Source organism: Hippoglossus stenolepis, chromosome 3 (assembly GCF_022539355.2).
Source record: "Hippoglossus stenolepis isolate QCI-W04-F060 chromosome 3, HSTE1.2, whole genome shotgun sequence".
NCBI lineage: Eukaryota > Metazoa > Chordata > Actinopteri > Pleuronectiformes > Pleuronectidae > Hippoglossus > Hippoglossus stenolepis.
In genome coordinates, this window is record NC_061485.1 from 17,715,353 (window position 1) to 17,729,588 (window position 14,236).

General features: G+C 39.2%; 2 protein-coding genes across 3 annotated transcripts; both read left to right on the top strand.

Annotated features, from left to right (window-relative positions):
- Window positions 1–541: 541 nt before the first annotated feature.
- On the top strand, window positions 542–8,551 carry adipor1a (adiponectin receptor 1a). 2 transcript variants are annotated; one of them, XM_035152241.1, is made up of 8 exons: window positions 542–643; window positions 2,685–2,900; window positions 2,987–3,100; window positions 3,966–4,137; window positions 4,321–4,507; window positions 5,961–6,148; window positions 6,490–6,683; window positions 6,837–8,551. In XM_035152241.1, the coding sequence occupies exons 2-8, from the start codon at window positions 2,754–2,756 to the stop codon at window positions 6,963–6,965; spliced, it is 1,131 nt and encodes a 376-aa protein (XP_035008132.1). In that variant the 5' UTR covers window positions 542–643; window positions 2,685–2,753; the 3' UTR covers window positions 6,966–8,551. The 2 variants fall into 2 exon arrangements, with proteins under 2 accessions (XP_035008132.1, XP_035008133.1); XM_035152242.1 differs by lacking the exon at window positions 542–643 and adding an exon at window positions 650–799.
- A 1,651-nt stretch (window positions 8,552–10,202) lies between these two features.
- On the top strand, window positions 10,203–13,414 carry rabif (RAB interacting factor). The gene is made up of 3 exons (XM_035153047.2): window positions 10,203–10,349; window positions 10,667–10,819; window positions 12,222–13,414. Exons 2-3 carry the CDS (start codon window positions 10,676–10,678, stop codon window positions 12,468–12,470), a joined length of 393 nt encoding a protein of 130 aa, XP_035008938.1. The 5' UTR covers window positions 10,203–10,349; window positions 10,667–10,675; the 3' UTR covers window positions 12,471–13,414.
- The last annotated feature ends 822 nt before the right edge of the window (window positions 13,415–14,236 follow it).

Sequence of the window (14,236 nt, forward strand, 5' to 3'; positions counted from 1 at the left end):
TTTAAACCAGAGTGGGCAGCCATCTTTTATGACAGTCTGTGAGGACACAGATTGTTTTTCTCTGCTTTGTTGATCCCAGTGCACCAACATCTTCTCCATTTTGTGACTTTCACTGAATTATATCTCCAAGTTACCCACTGCATTTAAAGGGTAAGGTGCGACATTTCCAGACATCATCCTCATCACCAAAGTAAAAAATGTTGAATAAATACATCTAATAGTCTCAATTATTCCAAATTATTTCGTAGTAGTTATGGTCCCAAATTGATTATAGGTAAAAAAAAATAACTATAGGTTAAAAAAAACATAATTTAACATAACATGATGATATTATTATTAATGATATTAGTCGTAATCATCAAAAATAGTTTTATTACGTTTAATTTCAAATCATTTATTAATTCCTTTCCGACAATGTTGGTGGAAAAGCGTTTCAAATGCGTTAAATCACCGTTTTAAAAAAGCGCATTTTAAAGAAAACAAAACAAAGGTATTTGATATGTTTTGCAGGCGTTAACGACTGCTTTTATTTTGAAAAGAAGTGGGGATTAGGTTTGCGGAAGAGCTCGCGGCTTCCGGAAAGGATTGTGTTTCGCATGTAGATAAATAATTCACCTTCCTGGTCAGAACGCCACCTTGTCAGGTAACTCTTTTCCTCTCGTCGAAACGATAGCAGCAGATGTCGGAACAGCGGGTTTTAAAACATCAGCGATTAGTTGTCGTCGTAGAGGAAATAAATCCGCGTCGGTTCAGGTGAATTCACAGAAGATCGTCGCGGCTGCTCGGCGCTAGCTAAGAGGTAACGTTAGCAGCGCTCCGTGGACAGCTGACTCACAGATGTATTGTGTGTGTGTTTGGTGTTTGCTTCGTGTAAACCCAGCTCCTTGTTGTGAAGTCGTAGCCGCGCCGTGGATTTAGATGTGTGTTGCGGATGTTTACGTTTATTTTCTCCGTGTTTCCACGCGACGCTGCGGCTCGACATCCGTGTGGCAGGTTTTGTTTGTGTTGTCAGCCTCGGCTCCGGGTCGTGTGTCTGCTTTGTGTCTGGACGTAACGCTGCCAACTTCCATCGAGAGGATGCGTTTCAAGGAGTGCAAGCCGCTGCTTTCTTCTTTTGTAGTGAGCGAGATCTAACAATGAGACTCACCAGCCATTTTACATCGGGACCGAGGTTAATGAGCACCGTCAACCTTTTAAGGGTTTTAGAGCCTTTAATTCATGGCTCTGTTGCGGGTTAATAAATCACTTAGCGATGCTTTTCAGAGTCACATCAGTTCTAAACGAGCTACTTTTAGCTTGTCAGGCGGTGAAAGATCCCCCCCACCCCCTGCAGGACACGTCTGTATTTTAGCTCTATTCATGTTGGAGCAACATCCAATGTCCGGTGGGACCACTCACCATTGGGTCAATGACTGCATGACATCTGGACCAAAGTTAAAAAACAGATTATCAGCAAGGTTGATATATTTGATTGATTAATTGATAGATAGTGGTCCTTAAGGAAATTCGTCATGTGCCATACAGCATACATAAGACAGACAAACACGTATATGACGAAAATGACACCACCCACCACTATGAGGAAACTCGACCTAATCACAGATCAATTCGTGATACCATAGTAAAGTGCTGTATTATCTCACACTAAGGGGTTAATACTGGCAGGGACAAATCCTGTATGACCCCAGTTTGTTATCAAAGGATTGCACCATATACCGTCCGCCTGATGGTTGCAGCTTGAACACACCTTATAGGGGATGTTATGTCTCTACCAATACACTGTCCTTTTCCCCACCGTGACTTATTTTGTAAACCTTTGTTAATATGTTAATTGCTAAATATGGTAACATTTTGCAAACGACTTATTACAAATTGACAAATGCATTACCCTATATTAATGGTTTCGTAGCATTTGTTGCAGCTTATCAGAAAGTGAGAAACATGGCACCATGTAAGAGACTTCCAGTGTTATACCGGAGGAGGACTCCAGCATACAAAGATGTTGTTATTAATGATTTTAATCTGGTCTGAAAAGTTTTAATTAACAACGTATTAACAGTAATGAAGCCAATAATTATAACAGGTTATTAAGTCTTTGTAAATAACATCTGATGAGATAGTGGTGCCAGTAAATGTTAAGTAATAATTTAATGGCCGTTATTAATCTGTCAGTGATAAAGTAGTGATCTTCTAGATTCAGGTTAAGCAGCTCTCAGTAAATTATGTTTCCACTAACAAAATGCAATATTTAGAGAGAGTTTAATGTTAAGAGAGTAAAGAATTAAGTTTGTTATTGTTAATTTGTTACAAAAAATTCAGTCATAGTACTAGAATGGTATTCAGTAGAGTGCATACCTCCGCTCAGGTTCTGTCTCGCTCTTGTAATAGAAAAATGAAAGGAAGTGGTCTGAAAGTCCAGTCTAGTTTACATCAATATCCATACATAGAAAATTATTAAATATAATGGAGGCTTTGCTCGTGACCTTGCACAAAACACAACAAGAGCCTGATCTGCACATAGATTTCTTTTGTCTGTCTATTGCAGCAGTTTGTTCATTTAGTGCATTGTTTTGTTTTTTAGGTTCATGTCTATATTTGCTGTTTTGTGCAGTGCAGAGTTTATTGAGAGAAACTGAGTACTGATGTCAAATTAATCAGTGAATTTGACTGTGCTTCTTGCTCAGGAGGAAATTGAAGTATACCGTCTGAAGCCGAATACATAGATTGTGAGTGGATCATCAGGCAGTCTCCCTATGTCAGCCCGAAACGGGTCTGCAAGTGATGCAGACTGCCGGATCTCTGAGGACTGCCATGTCCCAGATGTGGAGCTGATGGAGCTGGGGCCACTGCTGGAGGAAGGAGGGGGGCGACATGCAGCATCTAAAGGGGTCCACCCAGAGGTATGTTTAAAAAAAGCAGCTTAAGAACACACCCAGAAACTTTTCTGCTCAGTAGCTTCAACTTTCTCTTGTGGTCTCTTTTGAAGGGAGCCGCGATGCTTGCTGATGAGGAAGAGGAGGATGATGAGGTGGGAGAGGTCATGACTTTACCTCTCCAGGCTCACCACGCCATGGAGAAGATGGAGGAGTTTGTACACAAGGTAACAATGTCTATTAAACAGAATACATGTTGAATTTGTAGCAGTATTGATTTTGATTACAGCACCAGTCCAGGTTTTACTTTCCCACAATGATAGCCAAAGGTTTATACAGACACTGGGACCTGGGATTGAGGTTGTTGTGAACAGGTCAACACATTGTTTCCAACCTGGGCGTTGGAGAAATTCAATACTTACAATTCTTACCTGTAATGTAAAAACAACAGTAGGTTTTCTATAATAACTTGGCTTTTTACTTTGTTATAAACCTACTGCGTCGTAGATATTGATAGTTAAGAAAAGAGATCCTATGACCTTACACAACTATGCCCACAGTCTTAGGTTGAAGCAGCATAAATATTGCAGCAGCCATTTTAAACGAGCAGAAACTCAACCCTCTGCTCAGCTCGTAGGTTAACAGGTGTGCAGCTCTGTGGTTTAGCGGCGAGGTTAATGGACGTTCAGTTGCAGACTTGGATGAACGGCAACAATCATGCTTTGTGTAGTTTGAGTGAGTCATGTGAGTTTAGCATGATACTATATTCCACATCAGAAACAGGATCTATCAGAAGGGCGTATACCTCGACCAAGGCCCAACTGTCCTCTAATGGAACCACCTTTAAATTCACTAGATCCAGATTTTTTTGTTGGATCTGCATTAAATTGCAACACTTTTCAGTCTCCACGATGAAAATATAACCTCCTTGGCGGAGATATTAAATGTTTAAGAAGTGCCCGTAGCACAATATACAATCTATATCTGTTTCACTTTCATCTTTGTAACAATTCTCAGTGGTTAACTTTTTTAAAATTCACAGTGACTTTGAATTTGCATGTCTGTGAGTAAAAAGCTGTTGTTACCTTTCAGGTTTGGGAGGGGCGCTGGAGGGTCATCCCTTTTCATGTCCTGCCAGAGTGGCTGAAGGACAACGATTACCTCTTGCATGGACACCGACCCCCAATGCCCTCCTTCCGAGCCTGTTTTGGAAGTATCTTCAGAATTCACACTGAGACAGGAAACATCTGGACTCACCTGTTAGGTGAGAATAACAAGCTGCACTCAGTGTGCATAGCTTTACTGCATTACTGAGTGAAGCTTTTGAGCAGCATTTTCTGATGTAGTTTACAACTAGACATGTTGGTTTGATCAAATTTGTATCTGGAAAAGTCTTGGACTCTTCTCTTGTTGACTGTCAGTGAAACCAATCTGTTTTCTCCCTCAGGGCTGATCTTATTCATTTGTCTGGGCACGTTAACCATGCTGAGGCCCAACATGTATTTTATGGCCCCGCTGCAAGAGAAGGTGGTGTTTGGGATGTTCTTCCTGGGAGCTGTACTCTGCCTCAGCTTCTCCTGGCTTTTTCATACCGTCTACTGCCACTCTGAGAAAGTGTCTCGCACCTTCTCCAAGTAAGGCCTCAAACTGTCTTAAAGGAAGCATTTGTAACTGTCAAACTCTTCTCTTATTTTACACCCACTGCTCTTGAAGTGGGTGGGTTTTAATGTTATCCCTAGTTGTCATCATATTGAACCTGCACTTCAGTGTAGTTCACAAGGTATAAGCCCAAAGTCATAATTCAAAGCAAAAGGGTTCATAGTTCAGCCAAAACTAATGATGGTACAGCAATCTGTCTCAGTGAATTTTACTTATTTCAAGAATTTACAGTATCTTAGTTCTAAATGAGGTGTTTTCTCTCCTCCCACATGCCATCCATCTGTTACAGTTTCTCACTCATACAGTGTAATGCTGGCCTTTTCCTTAAATGTACTATATTGTAGAAAGTGACACATCCATGTCTTTTTAAAATATACTGCAAATCTAGGTGTTATATAAATGCTGTGAAAGTATGAAAACAATCCCTGCCCTCAGACACGACCCCAGCGCATCACACCTGGACCTTCCGTCCTAAAAATGTTGTAACAACCCACCGCAAGGCTGTCCTTCTGTTGCAAAGATGTCAGGAAGCAAATGTATCATTATGTCATAACAAAGCATTCCTACGTTTAGGAAAATTAGAGACGACTGACTAAAGGTTTTATCTTTCTGCATTTTAGTCTGAATTAGAATGTCTTTTTAGCTCACCTCAGCACTGACTGACCAACAGCAATTGCTTTTACCGGTGAGTTTACCAAGTTACAATAGTAGGCTTCATTTAGTTACCTGTGGTTGGTGTGGCTGTGTGTCACTCTGTCAGTCAGCGTGAGTGAAAGAGGAGATAAAAAAAACTGTATTGAGGTGATTTTGGTAAGTTGGTACTTCCCAAATATATCCATATAGACCTTTCCAATAATTCACCAGAAAAGTGAAATATGTTCAGAGTCAGACTTTCAATTTCTATAGAAAGTGTTTGTAGCTCCAAAATGTAATAGTAAAAAAAGACACAAAAAAAACGTTACATTAAACAAAGAACATTCAGGTGGGAGAACGCAGGTGTCTCTCCATCACTCCTGTCTCTATGTTAAATGTACTTGAGCTGGAAACTCAACCCCGAGCTGCTCCTGAGTCTGACGGTGCTTTACGCTGCAGCTCTGCTATTTTTGTTCAAGCATGAGTGAAGTGATTTATACTGATCTGTGGTTGAAGCTGCAACTTGTTTACTGAGTATCATCGAGTTCATTTGGGCTGAATAATCATATATGATTGAACAAACTAAAACCTCAAAAATACTTAGAATAACTGTATGGAATTGTGTCCTTGTGCAATTCATCCTACATGAACATAAAAGTATAGATGTATAAAATGTCGATAGACTTAGGAATGTACATAAATAGAAACATAAGAAAACCTTTGCTTTATTTGCATCCAGCAGATGATCCAGTCAAACACTGAGCAGCTGTTTTTCTTCTCTCCTCTTTTCTTCAGACTTGACTACTCGGGCATCGCCCTCCTGATCATGGGCTCCTTCGTGCCCTGGCTGTACTACTCGTTCTACTGTTCCCCTCAGCCTCGCCTTATCTACCTCACCATTGTATGTGTCCTCGGCATTGCAGCCATCATAGTGGCCCAGTGGGACCGCTTCTCTACACCTCGTCACAGACCTACGAGAGCAGGTGCTCACCAGTAGAGGATAATAACCACTTTTTCAAGAAGTTGTTTCCTCTTTCATTTTCTGCAGCTGTTTGCTTGAGTTCGTGTTTTATGGTTCCACCACACATCTGTCAGTGTTTTCTTTCCCAAGCAGTTGTGATTATTTTCTTGCAGAGCAAACCAAAAAGTAGGGATAGGGTTAGAGACTGATAACACTGACAATGTGTGGTTTGCATGCTTCGTTTGCATGTCTTAAATAATTGTATTGAAATAATCTTTTCTGTCTTTTAATGTTTAGAAATATTGATGTTTTTTGGGTTTTTTTTTAATGACACCAATTAACTTAAGTCCATGCTTTTCTTAGGTGTGTTCATGGGTCTGGGACTAAGCGGCATTGTACCCACCATGCACTTCACCATCGAGGAGGGTTTTGTTAAGGCCACCACAGTCGGCCAGATGGGTTGGTTCTACTTGATGGGTGCCATGTACATCACCGGTGCTGGTCTGTATGCAGCTAGGATCCCTGAGCGCTACTTCCCTGGCAAGTGTGACATTTGGGTAAGCATTTTATATGTTTGTATATAAGAACTTTTTAGATTCATGGGATTAGTTACACAAATACCTTAGGATATCGTTTTTGTTTGATGTAGGAAGCTCATTGTAAAGAATCTTACTATTGTATGTATATTTCTTTCTCTCTCTGCCCCCTAGTTTCACTCTCATCAGATTTTTCATGTTCTGGTCGTGGCAGCTGCATTCATTCATTTCTATGGAGTTTCCAACCTGCAGGAGTTTCGCTACGGACTTGAGGGAGGATGCACAGATGACTCTCTACTCTGAGAGCCCTGACTGTGACTTACTCATACTTTTCTTTATAGCCCCACAAACAACACACACACACAAACACGCACACACTTAAAATGCTGCTGGAATTGAGTGTAGTCACTTGTTGCTCCTTGTACTTTTGATTTGCTAACATCCTGTTTGGGTTATTAGTTGTCAATCTGGTTTGGCTCGTTTCTGCTCCAATAAAGTTGCATTAACCAGCCAATAAAATATAGAGGGAACCTTCCACAGACACTACTTCTACAATAATTATGAAATTTAAAGTCTGCATTTTCAATGAGGACTTTAACCAAAAACACATTACTGTAACTTTTTGGTCAATTCTTAGAAACCCTCTAGTAGCCCAACTTCTCCATAGTCTGTTACCATTGTGCAAGGGGTATAAGAGAGTATTACTTTTGCTGTAGCATAGAGCACCAACTATAAACTATTCCCTTTTTGTCCCTTTCAGTTTACGTGCAGGTTAGAGCCAGGCAGGTGTATATTGTAGAGCAGGACCATTTAGGTGCTTCAGGGCTTACACACACACACACTTGTTTTAAGAGGATGCAAGTATGCACACATAGTGTATATGGATGTCACCAGATATTCTGTGCTGACGTTAACTGTACAGCTTTCCATTAAAACCTGTGGGACCACCACGAACCCACCCATAGCCCACTCTACAATAAAACAAAATGTACCCGAAAGCCCAGTCACTACTCTAAAATCCCATTGAAATAAAATACATTATTATGAAAGGAGTATAAATAAATCAAATCCCATATATGAGAAGTCTGAGTTACACATGGGTTAATGTTAGTCTGATTTGGACCAAAATTATTCATTGGCTGATTAGTTTCCTTGACTTTTATACTGAAATGCATAAAAGATGTTTTGCATTTGTTGTGTTATTTTAATTGACAAAAATCCCAAACAAATAATAAAAAATGCGAAAGTGAATAAAAACATGACAAACTGTAATTTTTCAGTCAGAAAACTCATTTCTGGAGTAATAGTTCATGGGCTTCGCACAATGTACAGATCTGGATCGGTCTTTTGTTTTTATTTTTTCTGTCTTTTTTTGTTCGGGGTTAGGTATTTTTCTTCTAGATTTCAGATGCAATGAGAGGTGTAAATATCAAATGCACCTGGGTGTATACCATGAAATTCGAAACTTTAAATCACTATATGGGGTTTAAAATGTGTTATGTATGATTGATATAAACTTTTAGTATTCCTGTGCCTTAGGCCAACGGAAATGTTTTTAAATGAAATGGCCTATCTTAACTGTCAAGGGAGCTTCAAGGATTTCCAGATGTTGACTTTTCATGTTTTCCTTGCCATAAATATACAATCAAATCATCATCGAACGTACAACTCCATTGATAGGTTGTATCAACTGCTGTTTAAGACTCCTTTTTCTAGATCAACTTACTCAAGCTTTATTACAAAGACTAAAACAACGTGTATTCTTGACTTTGTGTTTTGTCCTGTGTAGAAAGTGATAAATCATACATTTCACTGAAATGTAAACATAAATATTTATTAATGGTAATCTTGGAAAATTATTGTAATAAATTTTTTTCCACATGTACAAACATGGTGTCCAGTTGTCTGTAATTTGTATTCAAAGGTTCCTGTGAAACAAGCAGCTGATGAGTTTTTTACTCTTAGCAGTGTGCACTTGTTATATTTAGAAACAAGAGACCTTTGAATTTAAAATGTCACATGAACAGCGAGCAACTGAAGACAACAGGATTCGTCAACTGATGCTCATTACTTCTCCATTACTACAAATACTGTTAGCATGTTGTCTTTAAAACAATTTAATGACCTCTACAGAGATTTATGTCTGACGCATACAAATCTTATAAACAACAGCTCCTCTTCATTTCCTTGTCATGCAACGTTTGCAGCTGCAGTGGCAGGAAAGATGTGTGGGTGTGGTCACAGCTGGTGATGATCATAGAAAATTTGGCATAATTGTGTCAAAATGCCTGATCATCAGTATAAATCAGATGTAATTAGAGCCTTCACTATCATTTTTCAATTTATAAAAGTACATTCATTCTCTACCTCAATACAGGTCTGCTTCAAGATCAAGTGATGGTAATTAATGATACAATTGTGCTCATTTTCCCCCCCTTAAATCCTGAGTTCAAAAACATCTGAATGTTAGGACTTTATACAGTGATGAATTTGGCAAAATACTGAGTGAAGCAGACTTGATGTTGGCTTGCTGAGTGATTAATCTGATATTGCACAGTGTCACATACCCAGTGAATTCCATTTGACACTTCTGTCCGGATCATGCTTTACATAGAGTCCCCATTATCTTAATGTTAATCAACTTAAAAACGTACAAACTCATCACCTAAACTTGACTAACTGAACTTTGTCCTAATACAGTTTCTAAATGTTCAGCACATGGGAAGAACTCTTACACTGCTGCTCTGTGCTGCAATTTTTAAGGTCACATGTATATCATGTAGTATCCCACAGTTTCATGAACCAAATACTTAGTAATCCCTTTGGTAGTAATTTTCTACGTATAATTTTACGTTGAGTTGTTCGTCGTGTAATTTTTACTTCGTTTTCATACTACTTTGTACTTCTATTATTCTACACTTTATTATAGAGGGAAATGTACTTTTTAAAGCTTTTATTTCAGAGCTGTCACTGTTAATAACTTTGGAGATATTATTTTCAGTGAAAAGAAAGAAGAGTTCTAAAATATGATTCATTGCTACACATTATACAATCCAACAGAAAAGAAAATACTTTATAGTAACGATATTTTATTGCTGATTAACTACCACGGTCCCATATGTGTATTTTAACAGTATAATGATGCTAATAGAGCATTGCATTGGCAGAGGCGATCCAAAAATCCAACACTCAAAGGAGTTAGTCTGCTGCTTAATGACCACTTTTACTAATACTGTATTTTTTGGTAATTCAGACATTTTGTTGAAGGACTTGTTCTTGTAATGGAGGATACTTTCATTGAATCGTCAACTTTGGTAATATCACAAATTCACAATTTATCAGGAAATTATTATTATTTAACATTTTAGAAAGCTTAAGTAAGAACATTCTGAAAAAGATTGTAAACTGTGGGTCTTAATATCAAATATAGATACTTTTACTTTACACCTGTTTTCTAAATTTCTTCTGACAGATTGTAGAATATAAAGTATAGATTTAAAAAATGTCCACCTCAGATTCTCGAGTCTGTTTAACCAGGAACCAAAGTACAGCCTGTGTTTCTGGACGGGAACATTTAGTGGCTGGTACACTTCAGAAGCAGCTAGTATGCTAGATTAGCTTGAGCAAACCTCTCTACCGTACGATTGTTTTGTCGTTGCCACCGCTTGTTTTTACTTCAACAAATAGGTACGTCGAGTTTAAATCTTTTTCAAGTGTCTATAACTCATGTATATGTTTGTATAATGAAGCCATTTATTGTACAATAGGAGGAAGCAGTGCTAGCATTGACGTTAGCATAAATGACAGGGGCGGGGCTTGCGTTCAGAGCTACTGTCAGGCTAATAGCTAATGAGATGAAACTTAAACTAAAATGAGGTCATATTTCTAAGCGGACTTCCGCACTACAAGGGTTAAATGTCCGCTCAGTCTGTGCTGCTCATCGGACCGTAGCAGTCACTGTCTGTAGTGCATCATCACCATCACTGTGCTCCTCTGTTTGTCAGCGCTCAGTGATGGACGACACGGAGCAGACCAAAGACAGCACGGACCGCTCCGACCTGGTTTCTGAGGACGGTAAGAACAGCAAGTCGGTGCTGTGCCAGCGCTGCGGGTCTAAAGTGCTGTGCCCGGGGATGGCTGTGTTTGCAGAGAAAGAGGTATGATGTAACACACGTGCTTTGCTATGGCCCTTTTCTCATGAGCACAGTCCGAATTGTTCAGGTGAATAAAACCCATTCATCTTCCCTCACGACCAATGTTGGAGCCCCCACCCCCCAGGGTTGTGTGGGTTCAGCTCCTCTTTTTACTCAATACGTTCTAACGTATTCTGATGATACAGTCGTAGTATCCCTGTCAAGTGATTCACACACACCCAGTGAGTGATTATAATGCTCTTCAGATTAACCCAGTGGAAACAGAAGAGATTGTATTTGGCTCACCTTCTGACTCTCATAAAGTATCTCCTTATAAATACTTGGGTGTCATGATTCACCATCTCTTATCATGGAAAGATCACATTGAACCTGTCTGCAAAAAGACAAAGCAAAGAATCTGTTTCCTCCGCCGCCCGAGGTCTTTTGGGGCGAGCAGACAAATTCTTGTTTAGTTTTTTTACGTATGTGATTAGGAGTGTTTTGCAGTACTGTAATGGTTCATGGTACGAGTCTCTGTCCACTACTTTGAAATCAAAGCTGCTCAGCCCAATTTAAAATCTGCTCAAAGATTGTAGGCCAACCTCTGGAGAAAATCTATGAATCAGCTTGCCATAGTAACATACTAAGATTGGCCAACAACATTGTTTCTGATCCCAATCATGTCCTGAACAGTGAATATAGATTGTTACCATCCAACCGGAGATACAAGGTTCCACGATTAAATATGGAACTTAATCCCAGATCAAATGTACGTTGAAGGAGTGTCATCTTCCTTGTTTTATAATGTTAAATGTTTGTTGTGTTGTCTTTTGCGTTTACTTCTTGTGATATGGATGTTATGATAAATGTATGATTTTTTTGCTTCTAGGCTTGATTTTTTTCTGCCTGCAATGTTGTAAATGGAGCTGCTATATGACACAAAACAAATTTCAGATGCGTTCTGACATGGTAGTATTATCATCATCATCATCATTATATGTCACTTTGTATCAGTGGGCTGTAGACAGTGACCTTCAAGCTCAGGACAGTACTGCATAATTAGTATTAAATGTGTCTGATAGAAGCCCAGTTCCAAGGTGCATCACAGGGAAACAAAACCAGTGGTGAAAACATGCAAATAGACTGGTTCCTTTTAACCTGAGAGATCAACAGGGTAAAAAACCTAAAACACTGATATGTAGTGTGGAGCAAGGTAGTTTAGAGCTCAAACGTAGGTGCAAGTTTGACGTGGACTGTTTTTTGTCTCTTGATTGATCATATGCAACTAAAACATTTGTATCAGACTTAGATACATGGGAAACGTCTCATGTACATACTAGCTAAAAAAACCGAAGGAAATGCACACCTGTATTCGAGCTCTGTTAAGTGTTCTTATGTTAACAGAGGCTGTGTTTTCTCCCACCAGCTGTTCCTCCCCTCGATGCGGAAAAAGAGTGGCCTCAGTACCACAGATGGCTCAGTGGATGGGGACACTCTCACCACCCACTGGTTCGTGGACGACATGTACACTTTTGAGAACGTGGGCTTCACTAACGACGTGGGGAGAATTAAGTATCTCATCTGTGCAGATTGTGAGATTGGACCAATCGGCTGGCACTGTTTGGATGACAAGAAAAGTTTCTACGTCGCTGTGGAAAGGGTGAATCATGCGTAGTGTTAATGCTGATATGATCCCCACAAGAACTTTTTTGTTTTTAAATGTGTTGGCAGGCTGTGCAACTTTTTTGTGGATTTACACTCTGAGTTGACTCCGAGCAACGTAACACATCACACACACTCACACAGCGACAACAATGTGACCATTCTGCTCTAATAAAATCATTTTTTGGGAAGGTGTTGATGTCGTCCCCCAGCTGTTTCCTGCAGAATGCCAGTTTCTTTTTCTCAGTGTCTTTTAATCTCATCTCATCAGTCATGTTGATGGAATTGAGATATCTGTGTGGAGTCTGTTTACAAGAGTTAGTGCTCAATAATGTGTGGAATAGTTGTGTGTTAGTGTTGCTTGTAAATGATCTGGGAACATCCTCTACCACTGAATCAAACAACAAGCAGGAAGGCAAAAAGGTACATATACATAAAGACAAAGACGTATACAGTATACATATTCATGACAGACATTTAAAGGCAACACTATCTGCTATGGAACCAGTCAGTTACTAAACCACCAGCTGCTTTTCGGGGTCTTGTTAGTGGGAGTCTAATCAGCAGACAGACTGTTCAGTTATTTACACATATCAACATTCATTAAACTGCATTAAAAAAGTTGTGTCCTGAAACATTTAGTCAATCAGCAGTAAATGAGACATTTCTGATAACTGATTTAACCTATAAGAAGATTAAAAAGGAAACTTTGTTAAGTTATGGCGTCTCAAATAATGAGGATTTGTTAATGTCCGTTATTTAACATTGTAAATGAAATATACCTTTGGATTTTGGACTGTGCATCTAACAAAACAAACAGTCTAAATACGACTGGTGGATGATCCTGGAAACTTGTGACTTCATTGTTTTTTTTTACCTTAAATAAGTGAATTGGTTACTATTTTAATAGATTATTCAATTCTGTAACTAATAAATTGATGAATCCCTATACAGTTACTCATTGTTTTAAAGTGTCCAGTCTGTGATAGTGTGTATTTGCCCTAAAGAAACAGGGAGTTGATTCCATGCTAACATCAACACTTGAGATTCAGTTTGCTGCCTTTCTTTTTGTTTAGAAGGCCGTGGCTACAGGAGCTATTTGCCCTGAAACTAGTTAGTGAAACATTTTCAGTTTTGTTGGAGCATATGCATAGTCTTACAACTCTCAAGTGCTGAAAGAAACAAGTGCAAACCCTGTTACAAATTGCTCAGTGTACAACAGTAGTCTGCTATTCAGTCATGCAGGAAAATGAATGTCACAGGATTTAGGGCTTAGCCAGATAACTTTATTTACTGAATTTGAACTTGAACTTGATCAAATCTAACCTGTTAACCCTAAAATGTGTCAGATCACAGTAGTGTGGACAGGCCATAATAATAAAGAGATGTAGATAGTGTTTGATGAAAAACCATAAATATACTATAAAGGGCACAAACGGTAGCCGTAAACAGTAAAAGACATTTACACGAAAAGAGCAGCATCAACCACACAGCACCACATTACTGTGGCTGCGCTCACTGAAGAAATATGTCGTATGAAAACAGTTCAATATTTGTGCAAGAGAGACAGTGTGTGTGAAAGGAGGGGGATAAATTAGGTAAACTAAACGTTTATAATCTCCACACCTTCAGTATTTTGTGATGAATTTGCTGTATGATCCGGTCCATTGTTATTTTGTGTGCTGTGAAAAGCTCCTCCCACACCGAGCCAGTGACAGTGGTGCTGTAGTCAGCTGAGTGAGGGTGGTGGAGCTGTGTGCTTCTCTTTGTGTGTTTTAC